General features: G+C 44.3%; 1 protein-coding gene and 1 long non-coding RNA gene across 2 annotated transcripts; one reads left to right on the forward strand and one right to left on the reverse strand.

Annotated features, from left to right (window-relative positions):
• Positions 1–5,141: 5,141 nt before the first annotated feature.
• Positions 5,142–16,555, reverse strand: SNRPA1 (small nuclear ribonucleoprotein polypeptide A'). The gene is made up of 9 exons (XM_081546629.1): positions 16,436–16,555; positions 14,753–14,900; positions 13,500–13,578; positions 10,118–10,164; positions 9,732–9,834; positions 9,081–9,160; positions 8,640–8,715; positions 7,934–8,027; positions 5,142–5,394 (listed from the first exon to the last, which is right to left on the reverse strand). The coding sequence occupies exons 1-9, from the start codon at positions 16,515–16,517 to the stop codon at positions 5,336–5,338; spliced, it is 768 nt and encodes a 255-aa protein (XP_081402755.1). The 5' UTR covers positions 16,518–16,555; the 3' UTR covers positions 5,142–5,335.
• LOC145528342 (uncharacterized) lies at positions 7,953–11,481 on the forward strand. Its single transcript, XR_014070307.1, has 2 exons — positions 7,953–10,184; positions 10,766–11,481. It is a non-coding gene; the product is annotated as an uncharacterized LOC145528342 (long non-coding RNA).
• Positions 16,556–22,102: the final 5,547 nt, after the last annotated feature.

Raw genomic sequence — 22,102 nt, forward strand, 5'->3', positions numbered from 1 at the left:
TGCTTCCAATGAATATTCAGGGTTGAATTTCTTTAGGATCGACTTGTTTGATCTCCTTGCTATCCAAGGGACTCTCAAGAGTTTTCCGCAGCACCACAGTTTGAAAGCATCAATTCTTCGGCCTTCTTTATGGTCCAACTCCCACATCCGTACATGACTACTGGAAAAACCATAGCTTTGACTACATGGACCTTTGTCAGCAAACTCATGGCTTTGTTTTTTAATACACTGTCTAGTTAATACAGCTTAGCTGTGTTGTGTTAAATCCCAGTTGTTTAGGGTCTCTTGAGGGCAGGCCTCATTATGAAGAATAAAATGCTGTTGGGGCTACTTCAGGACAGTTTCTTTCTCCCCTGATGGAAGTGGAGCACATTGTCTCCTTTTTCAGTGCAAGAACCGAGTAGAATTCTGAAGGTGAGACTCAGAAAGCTGGGGGGAACTCTCCTCATACTGGGCCTCCTCAAAGTTTTTAAGTCTCAGAGCAGCTGCACTGAGCCTCCAGCATCTGTTGATTGTGATTCAGGTTTCCTCCCTGGTGTCCATGTGCATTTCTGCTCCGGTGCATCAGGTTACTTGTGCCCACCTGTCTGTCTCTGAGACCTCGGGCCTGCAGTTGGCCTTCTGACCTACCTCACTTCTCTGATGGCTCTAACAGAACCATTATTGAAATTACTGATTTTCGGTTTAGTCTTTCACTTGTTAGAATGGCAACTTCCAAACTCTTCACATGCCAAACCAGAAACAAAAAGGCTGAATTGTCCTTTTTATTCCTTTATTTCCCTGTGAAAGCTTTGCTTTTTTCAATGATTATTAATAAATAACCTTTCATTTCATTCTTAATTCCAATTATTTGTTATACTATGGTTTGTCTAACTATTCTTCCCTTGATAGAAATTTGATGGCATCCAGCTTGACTATCACAGACACTGCAGCAGTAAGATTCATGTAAAGAATTTATTACACTGATAGCTAACTGCTCAGTTTGTCTTGCTTTCTCTTAGATAGCATGAGTCATATTTTTAACGTTTCTTTTGTGGGGATTATATGCTTTATAGTGAAGTTAATGCTATCCTTGGATAAAGACTCTTATGAAGAAATTGGACTTCAAGGCTGTCCATCTCAGTATTCTGGGGGAAAAAAACATCATGAAATTTCAGAAGTATTATGCTCACTCTGGTCTTCCCAGGTGTCGCTAGTGGTAAAGAATCCACCTGCCAAGGCAAGAGACACAGGTTCGATCTCTGGGTGGGGGAGATCCCATGAAACAGGAGTAGCAACCCACTCCAGTATTCTTGCCTAGAGAATCCCACAGACAGAGGAGCCTGGCAGGCTACAGTCCACAGGGCCAAAGAGTCAGACACGACTGAGCGACTAAACACACATGCACATGCTCACTCCATCACTTTTTAACAAATTAGTAACATTCTTTTTAAAGAATAAAAAATACTTTATGCATCATAATACAATCTCTGAACAACTCACCCTGAACTCAGGCTTATGGGGTGGAGCATATGTGACAGTTAAGGGATAGGACAGACTCTAAGTTAAATTTAAATGCCTCTGTTCTTTTTGCTCAGGAAAAGTATCACTTTCTTTTGCCTTTTAAAACTTCTGACTCCAGGGGTGTCAGAGGATGAGATATCACTGTTGCACTTGCTGCTCTTCCACTGTAAAGCTGCCGGTTATAAAGCTTGCAGAATTAAACATGGGGCAGTAGACATCTGGGTTTAATGTCTGGTTGGGGTCAAATATTCAAAGCGATGGAGAAGGCAATGGCACCCCACTCCAGCACTCTTGCCTGCAAAATCCCACGGACGGAGGAGCCTCGTAGGCTGCAGACCATGGGGTCACTGAGTCGGACACGACTGAGAAACTTCACTTTCCCTTTTCACTTTCATACGCTGGAGAAGGAAATGGCAACCCACTCCAGTGTTCTTGCCTGGAGAATCCCAGGGACGGGGGAGCCTGGTGGGCTGCCATCTATGGGGTCGCACAGAGTCAGACACGACTGAAGCGATTTAGCAGCAGCAGCGTTCAAAGCGATGAACCCAAGAGAGGGATTGACAAAGTTTGATTCTCAATAGAGAATATCCTTTGACTTTCCTGGGACTCCATGATTACTGAAGAAACTCGCTCATGATTGTGGAGATATGGTTCTGCTGACGATGTCTGGCTTGAACATCAGTAGTTAAGGCTGCCATGTCCATGGGTGGGTCAGAGTTGACCTGATGACCTCTGCTGTTGGTCACCAACCCGTGGGAAATTAAGAATTTAAAACAGCGCAATACTGGAAATGCTGATTGTAGAAAGTTTGATGGAAGAATTTATTAAAATATTTATTCATTTGTCTGTGTAGGGTCTTAGTTGCGGCATGCAGAATCTTTCATTACGGTGTGTGGGCTTCTCTACTTGTAGCGCTCAGATTCTAGAGAGCATTGGGCTCTGTTGCTCCATGACTTGAAGGATCTTAGTTCCCATGACAGGTATCGAACCCAAGTTCTCTGCGTTGGAAGGCAGATTCTTAGCCGATGGACCACCAGGGAAGTCCCTGGAACAATTTTTACTATCCATAAAATTTACAAAACTCTTATCTTTAAAAGAAAAAAAATACTCTTTTCCACAGTGTGTGTTTACAGATGAAATTTCTATCCCTCTATTTTAAAAAGTTTCTATTTATATGATGGATTTACCTTTTAATCGGGATTCTAGGAAGTGTGAAAGAATATGCTCCTTCAAAGAAAAGAAGCCATAGAAATTTGATTTTGACTGGGGTTCTTTGTTTGATATTAAGCTGTATGAGTGGTTTACTTATTTTGGAAATTAATCTTTTGTTGGTTGCATCATTTGAAAATATTTTCTCCCACTCTGTAGATTGTCTTTTCATTGTATTCATGGTTTCCTTTGCAAAAGCATTTAAGTTTAATTAGGTCCTACTTATTTTTATTTCCATTACTCTGGGAGACAGATCCAAAAAGACATCTCTGCGATTTATGTCAGTGTTTTTTCAGCCTATTCTCCTCTAGGAGTTTTATAGTACCCAGCCTTACATTTAGGTTTTTAATCCACTTTTGAGTTTTTTTGTATATGGTGTTAGAGAATGTTCTGATTTCATTCTTTTACATGAACCTGTTCACCTTTCCCAGCACCACTTACTGAAGACTTTTTTCTCCATTGTACACATCTCCTTTGTTGTAGATTGACTGTGTGTTCTCAGTCCTGTCTGACTCTTTGCAGCCCCATGGACCATAAATGGGCTTCTTTCTGGACTTTTATGCTGTTCCATCTATTGGTACATCTACTTCTATGCCAGTACCATACTGTTTTTTTTAATACTGTAGCTCTGTAGCATGGTCTGAAGTCGGGGAGCCTGATTCCTCCAGCTCCATTCTTTCCATCTATTTGTACGGTTGTCAGTTTCATCAGCATCTTAGTTTTTGGAATATGGGCCTTTTGTCTCCTCTTAGGTAGGTTTATTCCAAGATATTTTATTCTCTTTGATGCAATGGTAAATGCGAATGTTTCCTTAATTTCTCTGATATCCCATTGGTGGTTTATGTCTCAAAATGCAACAGATTTCTGTGTATTCATTTTGTATCCAGCAACTTTACCAAATTAATTAACAAGCTCCAGTAGCTTTCGGTGTCTTTTAAGATTTTCTCCATACAGCATCATGTCCTCTATAAAATGGTATTTCTGTAGAGTACAGGCAGGAGAGGGGAGCGAGGCCAGGCTAGTGTGCTGGGGTGGTCCCTGGAATGGAGCAGGGCTCTCAAAGGACACTTTTCTTCCTCTCTCCTTTTCTCAACCCCCTCTTGGTTGCTGGTTGAGGGGGTAGCAGCCAATTGGCAGGGGCAGGGGCAGCTCAGGAGCTTGTAGCCTTCTAGGATGGCTGTGGCTTTTCTGCAGTCCTATGCTTTGGTCAAGTCACAAGATTGTCAACCCTTCCTGGTGGGAGCTTTCAAAGACAAAGCATTGGGGGTGGGGGTGTGTGTAGGAGGTCCCTCAGGGAAATGTGCCCAAACTGATGATGGACACAGCACTAGCAATCACAGTACTGAAATCCTTCCAAGCTGAGTGAAAACCAGACATGCTCTAAGCTCACTGCTGCTGCTGCTAAGTCACTTCAGTCGTGTCCGACTCTGTGCGACCCCGTAGACGGCAGCCTACCAGGCTCCTCCGTCCATTGGATTTCCCAGGCAAGAGTACTGGAGTGGGGTGCCATTGCCTTCTCCGCTAAGCTCACTATCAGGAGCTAAAGAGACACCACCTGGGGTTTTGAACTTCATCCCTTGAAACACCCTTTGAAAGCAAGCTGCATACAAACTGCTTGGCAGGCCTGAATTCTACTTTCCATTAGAAGAAGCAAGTGTGACTCAGGCCCCAGCAGCCTGGCCGCTGCAGGGCAGCCCTCTTCGTGCAGCTAGGAGCTGAGCACACATCTTGGTTCCTGATATGGCAGTCATCCAGGAATACGATCTGCTCATAGAACAGGAAGTAAGACTCCATACCACACTCTACCTGCAAAAAGCAAGGGAAGTGCTTTCTGTAACAAGTCAGCAAACGGACCACAGGGACTGGTCCCTGGAGAAGCTGAAGGTGTAAGGTGGGTGAGGCCAGGGTGGGCAGCAAGGCTGGAGATCCTGAGTGTCCCCTCTGAGGGACAGCTCCTGGGACCCCACGAGAGGCAGAGAGCCTCAGGGCCCACAACAGACACTGTGCTCTGGCAAGACCTCCAAGGCTCACAGTGCCCTGAGCTGGGGAAGCGCTGCTCCAAGGTGGTCCAAATCTCTCGAATCCCACCAACTGACAGGCAGATGTTTCATTCCCTCTAACTGTCCAAATCAGCAATTTATCGTCACATGCTGGTGCACAGTGTTAAACAAAAACTTCAAAGGACACTGACTCTTGCAAAGTCCTGGGGCCTGGCTGCCTTTAATGATGTTTGTGATCCTTTATGAAGAAAAAAATGCAGCTGATATTGCAAATTCTAACAACCAGATAACCTAAGTTTTATTATGAATTTACAAACCTAAACATTTCATGAGGACTGGGAAGCCTGCCCACAGAGCCGCCCTGATGCATTTCCATCTCCCCATATCCACATCTCACTGCATACACACCCCAATGACGCACAACCCGCAGCACAGCGAGTGTCCTTTATTTGTACTATTGGTAGAAAACTGGTTTTTAGATTTCAAAATCTGTATTACAAAATTACCAGCAGCAGTTTTGAGCATTTCAACAATGCTGATGAACTCTACTTTGCTGACACAAACAAGGCAGGACCTGTCTGAGGTGGACTGTTACACGTCCTGAGGTGCTGAGGCTACCCTGCTCAGGACCCATTTGCAACGGTGTCTTCTTCCATCTCCTCTTCACCATCATCAGTGGGACCTAGAAAACATACAAAGCCAGAAGTCACACCTAGGTTAGAGCACGTGTGGGTGTCCAGCCACGATGCTGCTGTTGCCTGCCAGACCTTAGACCAGGTGCAGATGCCTGACAGTTCCTCGGCCTAGAGGAACTTAGGTCCAGGGACCACCTGTCTTTGGCAGGCCCTGGAAGGATGGTCAGCTTCTAGGGAATGGGTCACAAAGCTGCTTCATGAAGGTCAACTCTATGCCTGCTGTTCTAACCCACTCTGGTCAAGCCTGTAACTCATGTTTTATCAAGATAAAAAGCTTATACTTTATGTTTTGTTCTTGCCACAACGATGGGCAAAGAAACTGGGAGCATTTCAAAAAGAGATGGGGGAGGACACCTACTACATGCTGCGGATAGTCAGCCAGTGATTCTGTCTAAATTATGATTCCAGTTAGACCCAAACGTTACATTTCTAGACACAAAACTAAAGAAAGAGAGAATGTCACCGGGAAGTGCTGTTCAGACACCTGGGCCCACTGAAACCTAGAGAACCACAAACAATTCCCACCTTCCTCTCCTCAAGGTGCCCCACGTGTGTTCAGATGACACTGAAAAGCCCCACGTGAGTCCCAGGCCCACATAACATGCTCAAGGGGAGGCACGGTAACTGAGGAATTCTGCCACGCTGCAGCCAAAATGAGCCACAAGACACAGCCTGCTCCTTGCCTGTCACCAGCCCTGTGGAGGTCTTGGCAGCCTGTGCTGTTCTCAGGGTCACAGGTCCCTCGTTTTGCGGCCTACAGGGCCCTCTGTGGCTGGACTGAGCTCACCCTGCCAGCCTGTTTCACTGTCCCCCCACCGCCGGCCCTGGACCTTGGCTCACAGTCCTCCTTCAGGCCCAGGGTGCAAGGCTCTCTCATCACAGACTGCTCCTTCCCCTGAGAATGCCATTCTGCTCTGTCTAGGTCACAAGTTCTCAAATACTTTAGTTTTAGCACCCAAAGAACTTTTCTTCAAGTAGATTACATTTATCGATACTATGTTGGCAACTGAAAGCATTTTTAAAAAAAACAGTAATTCCTTAAAACAATAAACCTAGTACCATTAATGTTTGTATTTTTATAAAATACAGTATCAGTATTTTCTAAAATAAAAATATATAGTGAGAAAGTTGATGCAGTTTTCTACTTTTGCCCATCTCTGCAATGTCTGCCCAATGGCAGCCGGGCCCTTGTTCTGCCTTCATCAGTCTACTCACTAAAATACCTTGTTCCGGCTAAAGGGTGTGAAGAAAGCCAGGCCCACAAAGACATGCAGCGAGAAAAGGGAGAAGTATTTTAACAGCCTGTGCAGGCAGCTGTGGATATTTTTTTGATACTATGCCAAATCTTGACAAAAGTGGTAGTTTTTTGCTTTTGTTCTTTTGGTCTCCCCACTTAGCTTGTAGGATCTTGGGTCCCTGACCAGGGATCAAACCTGGGCAATGAAAGCTGAGTCTTAATCACTGGATCACCAGGAATTCCCCAACGTGGTAGTTTCTTAAAGGTTAGATCGCAAATGTTGGCCCATTTCTTCACATCAAATGATGTGTCCCAGGGGTGATATCCAGGAACACCAACGATCCTCACTGCTTCACAAAGGACCTCACTGGGTGCACGGCAGCTCAGAACGACACCTAGTATCATTGGCCCTGTGAACCCATGTACCTGGGCTGAGGCTCCAGCAACTCTACCTGCCATTGCTCTGGCACTATCAGGCACAAATGGTCACACCACTTAAAAAGCAAACAATGCCCCAGTATTTGTAAGTTTTCCTCATGGAGTCCCAGGGGCCCAAGGACCACATGGTGAGAACTGCTGCTCTAATGAATGTGTTACTCACTTTTAGCTTCAGTTCAAACATTATTTCCTCAAGGGAACTTGCCCTGAGCCACTGGTCTAGACAGAGCCCCCAGTTACATTCATGTCAAACTTGTAACATGCACCGTCTGTAGCAGTTTTCACTTTACACCCCAGTCAGTGTCCCTCATGCTGCCCAACACAGAGCCGGTGTTCACAATCAGAACAGCTCACACCCGGTGCTCAGGGCCTAGGAAGCCCCTTACTTATAGTCCTCCCAACAACTTTCTGAGGTCACCACTACTACTATTTGGTTAAGATGAGCAAACAGATTTAAGATCAAGTGGGGTTAAGAAATTCATCCAAGGACAAAACTGGTGAAGCTGCACTCTGAGCCTCAGTCTGTCTGGCTCCAGAGCCCATGCTCCCTACTGCTAAGTGGGCCCACATGGACAGGGGTCAAAGGCATCATGGTCACCTCCACTGTTTGCTTTCACTCCATGGCTGTGAACTAACATTTATCTCAACTTTCTCATAAACCCCAGAGTCCTAGGACATAAGCTTCTTTATCAAATGATTTCTTTTGAAAGAGCACTTAAAGGCATTTTGTGTAGATTATAAAGGTAAGGAGGCACTATTCGAGCATCCTTGGATTGTAGCATCTAAAGCAATTTGCGATCACTAGGAGTGTATCATTAATCTGGAAAGGAAGACAGAACATGGTTCCTGACCTGCTCTGCGTTCTCTGCCAGGTATCTGACCGGACTGCAGCAAGCCCTTCAGCCGCTCCACTTCAGCCAAAGTTGATGCATTTGCTATAGCGTTCTGGACACCAGGAAACAAGAGAGATGGACAGTTATTTTCATCCAGGTAATAGAAAACACTCACAGGAACTCATGCCACCTTTCTGAATTGGAATATTACATAGTCTCTCTTGCAGGAAGAATTTTGCTGGCACAGTGAAATCAATCCCAACACCAAATTATGAAGTTCCCAAATTGGTAAAGAGCTGTAGACCCTCTTATAGGAGAGCAAATAATCAGTGCATGTACCCTAAAATTCTAGTTAATTGGAATTATGCCACTGGATGATTTAGGAGGCAGTATTACCAAATTACGATTTCTCATCAAGCAGCATCTTTCAGGCAACAAGTCCTTCAAAGTAAAAACCAAGACAGCAAGCAAAGATAACTAACTGTTCAGATAAAAGCATCCTGAGAAAAAGAGAAGACCAGAATTGCCTCCACTTTGACCGGCTTATATAATTAATTCAAGTCAAACTCTGGTCAAATAATATCTTTAAACTAGTTTTTCCTTACACAAAAATACAGCTGGATTCTAACAACTGTGGGAGAAACCTGCAGTGTCTAACTCATTACTCGAGTTACTACATGATTGAACAGCTCACTCCGGTCTGAGAATCCTGACTCGTGCTCACCTTGATGGCTTCCACGTCCCCTGGGGATGGCCCACCTTTCTTTTTGTCAGTTGGTAAACCAGCACCTGGATTGAAACTTGGGAGGGGAGGGAAGAACAAAACTGTCAAATCCAAAGTAACAGAAATTGCTTCTCTTTTACTTTCAAAACTTTGAAAGTAATTCAACCAGTGTAGTATCTTATCTTTGTTAACAAACTGATACAAGAAACTCTCTCCTTCAGAAACACCATCCAGTTCATCTTGCCACAGAGGAAGAGGGTGCAGTACTATCATGGCAGACTGAATATGGGAGCATTAGCGCTCATCTGGTAGAAATCTCACGTGATATAGGCACCACTGTATTAGTCACAGGTGTTTCATTTCATTTCGCAAGAGGCAAAATGCCAGACAGATAATGTTTCTGAAGGTGAAGTGGAGTGAAGTTGGATATCCGGATCTTACGTTTTGCTTCTCCTGGCAATATCCTTTGCAAGTTGTGCACCCCGTTTGCCCTTGAACATTTTCTCTGCTTCCTGACGCTCCTACAGTGACACCACACACAGAGTTAATGGAAATAGGAATACCACGTGCATTTAGATGCATTCCTCAGAAAACATGGAAGAAAACTCTCTTGGAATACTCTGGGCTGGTAAAATACCACAAAGCCCATTTCAAAATAAGAAGAGATACAGCAGTCCCCTGCTCTGTGAAGGTCCCTGGAGAGAGCAGAGCCCTCTCTCCGAGTTTCCAGGAGGGGCTCTCTGGGAAATAAGGTAAAAAAATTCCCCAACAAAGGGAGAATCATCCTGACAATTACAGCTAGTGCGAAGCGAACAACATGAAGCTCCCCAAGAGCATGTATCTAGGCAGGATATCTGCTGTGACAAAGCCCATGGTGGCTCTGAAGCCAGGCCACCTCTGGAATGACCAGTCCCACACACAGCCCTTAACTCTCGGTCCCACCATAAACACCGCTATGGAAAAAAAAAATCGACTTAACACTCCTTGTGCCCCCTCCCCGAATTCCTATTACAAACTAATGATAAAAGTCAGTAACAAAAGTATAAAGGAAAAGCACCAACCAATAACAACTTACAACAGATTAACACTTACTTTTAGTTTCACTTTCTGGAAATCCAGTACTCTGACTTGTGGAACTTTATAAATCACATACAGTCTGTAATGCTTCTTATTGGTTACAGGGTTCCTTAGAATACTGCAAGAAAAGGAACAGTTTGATGCCAGTCTTGTTCACAGCACAGCATTCAAGAGGTCTATTTTAATAAAGTCTAATGAGTCCAGGACGTAAGGAAAAGTTCACTATTCTTCACATTCCAACGTCATAAGAACTTAATGCTAGGGAAATTTTAATAGAGCCCAAAGGAAACATTTTCAATATGTTTTTTTAAATGTACTTTTTACTATAACTTTACCATCAAGGCCAGCAATGCTGTTATTTTAAAAGACTTTATTGTTACCACCACAAATAGTTTCCATACCTCAGATAAGTCAGTGACTTGAGAGATGCCAGAGGATCCAGATCACCCTGTGAAATAACAGCCACAGGTAAGAACACAAACAGCCCACCGTGATCTCACGACATGCTGACACCTCTGCGGTAAGGACACACCTTGTCTTTCATACATTAATTTGTCTTTCCTGCCCCAGCACCCAGTACAGCCCTAGCACATCACAGACGCTTGGTGTATTTCTACTGAATAATTGGTTCATAAATTTGAACTTCTTAATATCCCGGACACAACAGCTTCTGTCTCAACAGCAGAAGAGACGAAAAGAAAAAATATATGTCATTTCCTGTAGCAACTTCAAAAGAGCTACTGAGTAATGATTGAGGGAAAAAAAAAAAAGCAATGATTGAGAAAAAAAAGCAATGTGAAAAGTGATGTATCTCCAGGGAAAGTTATTCATACAGGGAACCTGGTGGGAGGTGGTTCTTCCTGCTGCTTCCTGGGAGCAATGCAGGCATGTCATCTTTGTCACCTTTATTCTAGGTTCCCCTAAATCTCTTCAAATACATTTTCCAAGGACAAAGAATATAGTTATAAGGGGGGGGAATATATATATATATATATAGGAAGAACGCAAGTTAGTTTTTCAATCTTCCCAAACTGTCCTATAAAATACAGTGCAACAAGGATAGGAAAACCAAAAAGATATGGTCAACAGCTACAGCCAAACCATTTTCTGCAAGAACCTGAACTTGGGACCAGTAAGGACCAACTACCGTGAGAGCTATGAGACTTGCACGGTGACGACATCACACAGGAAGAAGCAGGGGAAAGGCAAAGAGGCCAAAAGGCACCAGCCTAAGAACAGCAGCCAAAAACAGGCATGTTCCAAGCACAAGCACACCAGGTGTGTGACGAGGCCTGGAGGGCCTCCTGAAACAGAGCCCCACACGAACAAGAAACTGCCAGAGCAGATCTAAACTGAGTGGGACAGCGCCAAAAGGGACAATGAGGAAAAGCACAAGTAACACAGGGGAGGGGAACAGAGCCACAAGCGCAGAGACCTGCCACTCTTCATGACGACACTGGAGGGAGCACTGATGCTTGCAACTGGAGTACCATCACTAAAGAAGATCTACAGAACAATCTGAAAAGGAACCGCTGGCGCAGCACCACTAGAGGAGATCTACAGAACAATGTGAAATGGAGCAAAGACAGACAAATGTTGCAGGACCTCACTTTTATGTGAAATCTCAAAAAAAGGAACTCATACCAACAGAGAGTTGAACGGTGGTTACCAGAGGCTGGGAGGTGGAGGAAAAGGGGGGTGGAGCTGCTGATTAAAGAGGATAAACTTTCAGTTATAAATAAATAAATACTGGAGATTTAATGTACAACGTGGTGACTATCTTTAAAAATAACATAAGGTGTACCCAATACGATAAAAAAATAGAACTCAAGTGTTCTCACTGCACACACACATAGATGGTTACGTGAAGGGGTGGGTGTCAGGGTACAGATATCAAATTTCACATTATACACCTTAAATATTTATAATCTTCATTTGTCCATCATATCTCAATAAAGCTGCAAAAACCAAAAGAAAGAATGGTAACTTTACGCACACAGACCCACACACAGATTGTGCACGACACAGTGATGTCTTGACGCGGGGGTGGTGAGATGGTTATGGTGCTGTTTCGTTCAGGAGGTAAAGGTTATGGTTAACTTTACACTTGGATGCTAATTCCCAGTATGCTAAGAAAAGAAACAGAGTCTATTTAATAATCAGTTAATTTCTAAACTATCAGAAGAAGAAGTGGAATACCAAAAAGACAGAGAGCAATAAAGGAGAGGAAAAAAATTTGCAGATGGATGGGACAAGTGAAAAAATTCTAGAAAAGAGAGAAGATAAACTCAAATATACTGGTAATTACATTAAACATAAACAGACTATTCCATTTAAAAGACAGATTTTAGACTGGATTTTAAAAAAGGATCCTATCAAATCCTGTTCTTAAGACACAAATTTAAAATATAAGTGCGGAGGAAAAAAATTAAATTTTGGATGGAAAACAATGATCATGCAAATACTAACTGAAAGAAAGAAAGCTTGTTTTGTTATACTGCAGTGGATAAAACAGATACCAAAGTAAAACTGCACTAATAAAATATAAATGATAAAAGGTTCATTTCATCAGTAAAATCTGGATATATCAAATGAAGTAACCTGAAAATATATACAAGTAAAACTGACAGAACTCCAGGGAAATCCACTACCACACAATTTTAATATGCCTCTTTCAGTACTGACAGGACAGCCTTTATCTTTGCAAACAGCTTTAAGCATAACTACAACACACAGAATGTATTGTCCCAATATGCCACACATTCCGCATGGACACACATTTGGGGTTAAATACCTCATGGAGTTTAGAAAGGACACGCCCTCAGATTAGGGGCTTTCTGACTTTTGGAGCCAAGCACTCCTTTGGGAATCTGAAGGATGGTCAGGGACCTCGTCCCTCAGGAAAGGAACAGTCAGGGAGCAAGGAAGGGAGGGGTCAAGGGCATAACAACCTAAAATCAAGTCACACCATAAGAATGTCAACATCCAGTATTTAAGTGAAAAATTTAGGTTACAAACAATATATAGCCTAAGTTCAACACTGTTAAAAATTATACATACAGAGTAGAAATTTAAAAAGCAGAAGCAGATCAAAATAGTCATATCCAAATAGAGAAAATGAAACTTGCCCCTTATCTTAAAAGAATGCCAATCTCAAATGATTGTTGATCTAAATGTGGAGTAAAACAATAATTTCTTGAATAAAACTCCCCAACAAAATTTAATGTTATGTCATATATGTAATTTTCTAGTAGTGACATTAAAACAGAAGAAACTAGTTTTAATAATATATTGTTTTACCTATTTTTCAAAATATTACCATTTTAATGTCAATATAAAAAATTATTGATAGTGTATAATATTTTTCTTTTGCACTACGTCTCTGGAATCTGTAGTGTTTTTTATACTTCTAGCATATCTTAATTTAAAGTAACCACTTGTGGCTGGTGGCTAGCATACTGGACACAGAAATTCTAGAAAAAAGGATGGGTGACTCTCCTTAGAAGCTGAACAGAATTCCAAGCACCAACAACGACAACAGACTGGTGACACAGATTATGCTGGAATTAGGAACTGCTCCATCAAGCCCCCAGGAGAGTTCAAAGGTGAGTGAGCGAGAGTGGAAGATATGTGAAACACACAACCAAAAAAAGCCCATGTCCTAATAATGAAGAAAAAGAAAAAAGGTGATGAGATAATCTTCTGGACTCTCCAAGTTTTCTATTAAAGGCAGGTAGTGCCTTTAACCCCTCCCTGTAAATACACTTTCCCCATTTGACTTACCAGTTCCACAAGACTGTTATTGGTGAGAATGAGTTCTGTCAGACAGGGCAGAGCCTGATCAAGCCCCTCACCTATACGGCTAAATGGAAAAGACAAAATCTTAATAAAAGTGAAAATGCAGTAAACTAAAAACTTGACCTAAGCACTTGCTCAGAGGACTTCAAAGTGGGAATTACCTCGGAGATCCTCCTTCCAACACTATCTGACAGAAGGAAAATGAAGCACAAAGAGGAGGCATGTCTGAGGTCACACTAGCGGGATGATTTGAGAACCCACGCCTCCTGAATGTTGCCGCGGCCTCTTCCCACCACCATACTAGCCCCAAGACAAGGAGAAAGTGTTGTGGACACAGATGACCTCACTCATCTCAGGACTTGTGAGCAGGAAGCACAGAAATATACGTGCTTCTGCGGTCACAGCTCAAAAGCACAGGATACACAATAACCAAACCACAGTCAACAGTTTAACTCAGGAGAAATGTGCCTATTTAAAAAAAGCAGCTCACCACCCAGAACGTCTTAAAGACCCTATCAACACACCTTCAATAACTTTTTTCCAACAAAATTTACAGAGATGATGTGTGTGTGTGTGTGCGAGTCGCTCAGACTCTTTGGGACCTTAAGGACTATAGCCTGCCAGCCCCTCTGTCTACGTGACTTCCCAGCAAGAACAGTGGACTCCTCCAGGCAATCATCCCAACTCAGGGATTGAACCCATGTCTCCTGCACTGCAGGCAGATTCTTTATCACAGAGCCATCTGGAAAGCTCGCAGAGATGATGAAAGTGGGTAAAAAAATAAAATCTTAATTTCTATAAACAATATTCTACAAATAAGCTGCAGTTAAAGAAAAACAAATACTAGAGGATTTGAGGTAAAATGAGATATTCAGTTAAAACTAGAATTATTTAATTTTATATATCTCTTTAATATGACCCCTCTGATAATTAATTATTTTAGAAATGAGCTAAAATGTGTACAAAGCACCAGATTTTTAATTTAAGTTAAATTAGAAACTTACTATGAATATATAAATATACCAGGTTTCTGAATAGATGCAAGTAAGACTGGACCTGTGACAAATTAAACTCTGAATCTGTATGGGGAAATTCGGTTCATTTACAATTTGAGAAATAGGCAGGTAAAAAAAAAATAGAAACCCAGTTTAACAGGCAGTATACACTGCAGCTTTTTCAGGGAACTCTGCAGCATCTGCTCTAGGGGGGAAAGCTACTTTCCACTAGCACACGCTTACCATATTCTATTGTTGTTCACTAATAATGTTTTCAGTCTTCTCAACAAAGGAAAACCATCCAGTTTCCTGATTTCATTGTCAGAAAAATCAATGGCATCAAATTGGTCTAATGTGGCACCGAGATTTTCAATGACAGGAATTTTATACCCTGTAAAAAGGAGAAAAACCCAGAGAGGTATGAATATAAATAAAAGACGCTTTAAAACATTAGTAGCATTTCATGGTAACTTGACTCACAGCTTAACGCTCCTTCCCAAAGTGTTTACCTGGCACCTATGCAACCACCAGACCCTGCCAAAGTACTGGCACACACAAGGAAGAACACAGTCACAAATCCCAGCTGCCGGGAAGCTTACGGTCCAGCAGTGGATGTGAGCAAGGTGAAGGTGATGAGGGCCATTAGGATGACAGTACTTATCAGCAGGAACCAGCGGCTAACCATTTCAAGATTACTTACAAGTGCCTCACACTGCCGTCTATGGGGTAGCACAGAGTCGGACACGACTGAAGCGACTTAGCAGCAGCAGCACACTGCTCTAAAGCAAGGCTTCGAGCTAGAGAAGCGGCCTAACAGGACTTCACACCGTGAGCGGCTGTCAGCGTCCAAGCACTATCCACACGGGGTGGACAACAGTAATCAACCTCGTCTGCATCCCACAAGTCAGATTCCTAGAACTCACTGGGATATCTTCTTAGTATTAAGACACTTCCCCTTTACTTCACCTCCCCCAGCTCAACCCCAGAGCTGAAAGTCAGTGGTTCACACACAACGGTAAGTCACCCTGCGGACAGCTCACTCAAACACCTCGATGCGTCCAACACGGGCATAAAGACTGTGCCAGCTACTAGAAGAAGAAGTTAAAATGGAGCCAAGGAGCTGTAAGGGCTACAACAAAGGAAGCGCTGCACTCAAACGAGAATCCTCGACGCTGGGAGCCCTTCGGACTCGGAGAGAAGGCAGACAGTGAAGGCTGCCTGTTTACTCCCGAGTTCAACCTTTCTCTGAGAAACTCGATTTCAACAAAAACCAAAGTCCTGAGCTTTCAGCGGACAAGAAAGCCAGCAGAAGGCAGAGCCCGCAGCCGGCGTTTCCCCCCGGGAGCGGATCACAGGCCAAGACCGATGGCCGTACCCTCGGAGAAGCCGCCTCCTAAGGACTCGCACGGTTCGGGGGCTTCCGCATCGCTCCGCCAGCAGGCGGCAGCGCCGGCTTCGCGCCCACAGTCTGCTCCCAGAAACGCTCCGGTAAAGGGAAAAAGACAGCAGAAGCCAACACGAGGAAACGCCAGGGAAACGATAGTTTCTGGCCCGTACACTGCTCCCTCACTCCGCACCCCGTCCACCCCCTCACGACGTCATGTTAGTTCCGCACAAGGGCCGCAAGCACCCGAGCGTTTATCCCCTGCCCCGCAGCGACTCAGACAGCCCAGCGGCCTGGAAGACGCCCGCTGTGCGACCGGAGCATCAAGGCGGCCCCGGTGTGCAAGGAGGAGCCGGGCTGAGCGCGCCTCGGAAGGGCCCAGAGAGGGCCTTCCGCCGACGACAGTGGGATCCAGTCCGGCACTGGGTGCTGGACGCAGGCTGCCGGCCATGCTCCGGCGGTCCTAGCACACGCGGCTGGGCTGGGCCAGGCCACCAGCCGGGCGGGGACCCGGCCAGACCGCCTGCCCCCGCCCGACTCACCCCGCAGGTCCAGCTCTCGGTCCCGCACCGCGTTGGTGTACTGCGCCGCCTGCTCGATCAGCTCCGCCGTCAGCTTCACCATCCTGCAGCCTCCCGCCCGCCGCTCCTCCTGCTTGTCCCGCCGCACCGACGTCCCGGCGTGCACCGCGCGCGCCGCCAGGCAGCACCAATCGCCGTCCGCGCGCGCGCGCGCAGCGGGGCATCCAGGCTGTATTAATCGAGGAGCCACGCCCCCGGGCTCGGGCCCCGCCTCCCGAGCTCGGCCTCGGAGGTCTCGCGCGCTTTGCTGCACCTCTGGTTGTGTCTAAGTTCCTCTCGCGCATCCGGAGCGTTGTGTTCGCAAGCTAACAAGGTGTGAAAATCTCCGAGGGTAACTTCCTCGCACATCAATGCACCGTGAGGTGAAAGGGAGGCTGTGACTGTCCTCATGGAATCCAGTGATGGGTCCCGGATTTTGGCCCCCTGTGCAGACTGGGGCTGGGTAACCCCTCAAGGTCCAGTTTGCGGTTAGGCTTGTGTTCCCTGGACAGTTTGGAGGAGAAAATGGCAACCACTCCAGTATTCCTGCCTGGAGAATCCCACGGACAGAGGAGCCTGGCAGTCTACAGTCCATAGGGTCACAGAGTCGTACAGTACTGAGCGACTAAACCACCACCGCCGCCGCTGGCGAGTTAAGATGTTCTTGCTGAAGCCGGACACGCAGGAAAATGCGCAAATCAGAGGTCTGTAGCAGCGAGAGCACACCTGAAGAAACACTATTCGGAAACCACCACCCACACCAGTCTTCCCAACCCGCCCCCAAAGGCAGCTGCGAATCCCACACCACAGATTCGTTTTGCTTTTCTTTCTTTTTTTTAAAATGTTTCAAAATTTATTTTTTTACTTTACAATATTGTATTGGTTTTGACATACATGGACATGAATCCGCCATGAGTGTACATGTGTTCCCCTTCCAGATCCCTTCTGTCACCTCCCTCCCCATCCCATCCCTCTGGGTCATCCTGGTGCACCAGCCCCGAGCACCCTGTATCATGCATCGAACCTGGACTGGCGATTCGTTTCACATATGATAATTTACATTCTTCAATGCCATTCTCCCATATCATCCCGCCCTCGCCCTCTACCATAAAGTCCAAAAGATTGTTCTATACATCTGTGTCTCTTTTGCTGTCTTGCATACAGGGTTACCTTTACCAACTTACAAAATTCCATATATGCTTGCTTTTCATAGAGACTGGTGCAGTCTGCTTCTGGGCCTGATTTCTTTGGCTCTGTGTTGTGCCTGGAATCCATCCAGGTTGCAGGCAGCAGTGCTTTGTTTACTTGCTACTGTATGCAATTCCTACCATAACATACCCATTTTGCTTACCCTCTGGTTGCTCCGGTTGCTCCAATTCCGGTCGGTTCTCCGTAACGCTGCTGTGAATCTTCCCGTGCATGGATTTGATGCAGCTGCGCATGGATTCCCCAGGAGTGGAGCTAATGGGACATGGGGTGTGGCATCATCAATAAATAATGCCTGAACATTACTGCCAAGAAGTTGAAATCATTTTCACACTCTCGTGGTGTGTAATGGTTTCCATCACTTCCACTGTCAGCTTCATTGGCACTGTCAGTCTTTATAATGTTGGCGATTCTGGTGGGCCTGTGTGGTATTGCACTAATGCTTTGATTTCAATTCAGTTCAGTTGCTCAGTCATGTCCGACTCTGAGACTGCATGGACTGCAGCACCTCAGGCCTCCCTGTATATTACCAACTCCTGAAGTTTACTCAAACTCATGTCCATTGAGTTGGTGATGCCATCCAACCATCTCATCCTCTATTGTCCCCTTCTCCTCCTGCCTTCAATCTTTCCCAGCATCAGACTCTTTTCTAATGAGTCAGTTCTTCACATCAGGTGGCTAAAGTATTGGAGTTTCAGCTTCAGCATCAGTCCTTCCAATGAATTTTCAGGACTGATTTCCTTTAGGGTGGACTGGTTGGATCTCCTAGCTGTCCAAGGGACTCTCAAGAGTCTTCTCCAACACCACAGTTCAAAAGCATCAATTCTTTGGCTCTCAGCTTTCCTTATAGTCCAATTCTCACATCCATACATGACTACTGGAAAAACCATAGCTTTGACTACACTGACCTTTGTTGCCAAAGTAATGTTTCTGCTTTTTAATATGCCGTCTAGGTTGTTCATAACTTTTCTTCCAAGGAGCAGGCGTCCTTTAATTTCATGGCTGAGGCCCTATAGCTCAGGGGTTAGAGCACTGGTCTTGTAATTTCATGGCTGCAGTCACCATCTGCAGTGATTTTGGAGCCCCCAAAAGTAAAATCTGTCACTGTTTCCACTGTTTCCCCATCTATTTGCCATGAAGTGATGGGACTGGATGCCATGATCTTAGTTTTCTGAATGTGGAGCTTTAAGCCAACTTTTTCACTCTCCTCTTTCACTTTCATCACGAGGCTCTTTAGTTCTTCTTCGCTTTCTGCCATAAGGGTGGTGTCATCTGCATATCTGAGGTTATTGATATTTCTCCCGGCAATCTTGATTCCAGCTTGTGCTTCATCCAGCCCAGCATTTCTCATGATGTACTCTGCATATAAGTTAAATAAGCAGGGTGACAACATACAGCCTTGATATACTCCTTTCTCTATTTGGAAACTGTCTGTTGTTTCATGTCCAGTTCTAACTGTTGCTTCCTAACCTGCATACAGATATCTCAGGAGGCAGGTCAGGTGGTCTGGTATTCCCATCTCTTTAAGAATTTTCCACAGTTTGTTGTGATCCACACAGTCAAAGGCTTTGGCATAGTCAATAAAGCAGAAGTAGATGTTTTTCTGGAACTCTCTTGCTTTTTCAATAATCCAACGGATGTTGGCAATTTAATCTCTGGTTCCTCTGCCTTTTCTAAAACCAGCTTGAACATCTGGACGTTCACAGTTCACGTACTATTGAAGCCTGGCTTGGAGAATTTTGAGCATTACTTTACTAGCGTATGAGATGAGTACAATTGTGTGGTAGTCTGAACATTCTTTGGCATTGCCTTTCTTTGGGATTAGAATGAAAACTGACCTTTTCCAGTCCTGTGGCCACTGCTGAGTTTTCCAAATTTGCTGGCATATTGAATGAGCACTTTCACAGCATCATCTTTTAGGATTTGAAATAGCTTAACTGGAATTCCATTACCTCCACTAGCTTTGTTCATAGTGATGCTTCCTAAGGCCCATTTGATTTCACATTCCAGGATGTCTCGCTCTAGGTGAGTGATCAGACCATCGTGATTATCTGGGTTGTGAAGATCTTTTTTGTATGGTTTTTCTGTGTATTCTTGCCACCTCTTCTTAATATCTTCTGCTTCTGTTAGGTCCATACCATTTCTGTCCTTTATTGTGCCCATCTTTGCATGAAATGTTCCCTTGGTATCTCTGATTTTCTTGAAGAGATCTCTAGTCTTGCCCATTCTATTGTTCCCCTCTATTTCTTTGCACTGATCACTTAGGAAGGCTTTCTTATATCTCTTTGCTGTTCTTTGGAACTCTGCATTCAAATGGATAAATCTTTCCTTTTCCCCTTTGCCTTTTGCTTCTCTTCTTTTCACAGCTATTTGTAAGGCCTCCTCAGACAATCAGTTTGCCTTTTTGCATTTCTTTTTCTTGGGGATGGTCTTGATCCCTGCCTCCTGTACAATGTCACAAACCTCCGTCCATAGTTCTTCAGGCACTCTTTCTATCAGATCTAATCCCTTGAATCTATTTCTCACTTCCACTGTATAATCACAAGGGATTTGATTTAGGTCTTACCTGAATGGTTTAGTGGTGTTCCCTACTTTCTTCAATTTAAGTCTGAATTTGGCAAAATAAAAATTTTTTTGATTTGTTTTTCTTCAATAACTAATGTTGTTGTTGTTGCTGAGTCGCTAAGTCGTGTCTGACTCTTTTGTAACCCCATGGACTGTAGTCCTCCAAGCACTTCTGTCCATGGGATTTCCCAAGCAAGAATACAGGAGTGGGTTCCCATTTCCTTCTCCAGGGGATCACCCCGACCCAGGGATTGAAGCCTTCTCCCCTGCATTGCAGGCAGATTCTTTACTACTGAGCCACCATGAAGTTGAGGATTTTCTCCTGTGCTGCATTCTGATAATTTTTGCAAAGTGACTATTCAAGTTTTTCACCCATTTGTTTCTATTGGGTTGTCTGCTTTTTAAACAATTCATTATGGAATTTCTTATATATATATTCTAGGTATAAGTATATTCTGTGGCTTACCTTTCACTCTTGGGGAGGGGGGTTTAAACTGCTTAAATACAAAACCTCACAGGTAGCCGGAATACTGTCCTTATGTCTACAACGCAGGAGACCCAGGTTCAATCTCTGGGTTGGGAAGATCCCCTGGAGAAGGAAATGACAACCCACTCCAACATTCTTGCCTGGAGAATTCCATGGACAGAGGAGCTTGGTGGAGCTACAGTCCATGGGGTCGCAAAGAGTGAGACATGACTGAGCGACTAACACACAGAACATCCTCCCGGTAATCCAGTTTGGTTTAAGAAAACATCTTATTCCCCAAATCACCAAATCATAATTTGGACTGTAATTTGAATCAAATGGATAGGAAATGTGACTGCCTCTTCCATTTTGCAGAAGAAACGAGCTTCCAAAAGGTCCAATTCAAAAAGAGACATCAGTGGAAGAAGTTCTTACCTCAGGAAGCCCTAACCATTGACAGCGTCTTTTGTCCTCCTTTGGGCAGGGAGTGGGGGCAGTTTTACTATGGTCATGTAGGTCTCGGACAGGAAAAGATTTTCTGCTTCATAGCCCAGGGAGGGGGGAATCCTCTTCATGTGATTAAAGATAATGTCACCCATAATGAAATAAAGTCCTGTATCACCTACTAGGATGCAATAGGAAGAACACAACATTGCTTCTGACAGATTCATGTCAAAGATGCTTGACCTGAATGGAAATGTGAGGAAACCTCAGACAAGCACACACTGAGCACAGCCTGTAAGTAACTGAATGGTCACATTGAAAATGTTCAAGGTCATGAAAGTCAAAGAACCGAGGAACTATTCTATACTGAAGGAGATGAGAGCCATGATGTGTATGTGCAGAGTATGATGTAAACTGGACCCTTGTGCTAAGGGCATTATCAGGACAGCTAGCAAGAGGTGAATCCAGTCAGAGGATGGACAGTAGAAATGTATCACTGTCAACTTCCTGATTCCCATGGTTATGTAGGAGAAGATACTTGTTTATAGGAAATGATCTAAAGTATTTAGGGGGTGATAGGGTAGTATGTCAGTAATTTGTTTTCAAATCGTTCATCTGTTCTGTAATTTTGCTTTGTGGTTTTTTCAAAATAAAAAAGAACCCAACAATGCAAACTTCACTTCTTTCCAGAGAGAACCACCAGGTGGAGTCCTTAGGTCAGAGAGTTGATTTGATAAGCCCTGTTGTTCAGTTGCTAAGTCCTATCTGACTCTCTGTGACCCCATGGACGGCAGCACACTTCCTTGTCCTTCACTATCTCCCAAAGTTTGCTCAAACTCATGTCCATTGAGTCTGTGATGCTATCTACCCATCTTATCCTCTGCCACCCCTTCTCCTTTTGCCTTCAGTCTTTCCCAGCATCAGGGTATTTTCCAATGAGTTGGCTCTTTGCATCTGGTAGCCAGTGT

Source organism: Giraffa tippelskirchi, chromosome 12 (assembly GCF_054371585.1).
Source record: "Giraffa tippelskirchi isolate mGirTip1 chromosome 12, T2T-mGirTip1v1.2.pri, whole genome shotgun sequence".
NCBI classification, from domain to species: domain Eukaryota; kingdom Metazoa; phylum Chordata; class Mammalia; order Artiodactyla; family Giraffidae; genus Giraffa; species Giraffa tippelskirchi.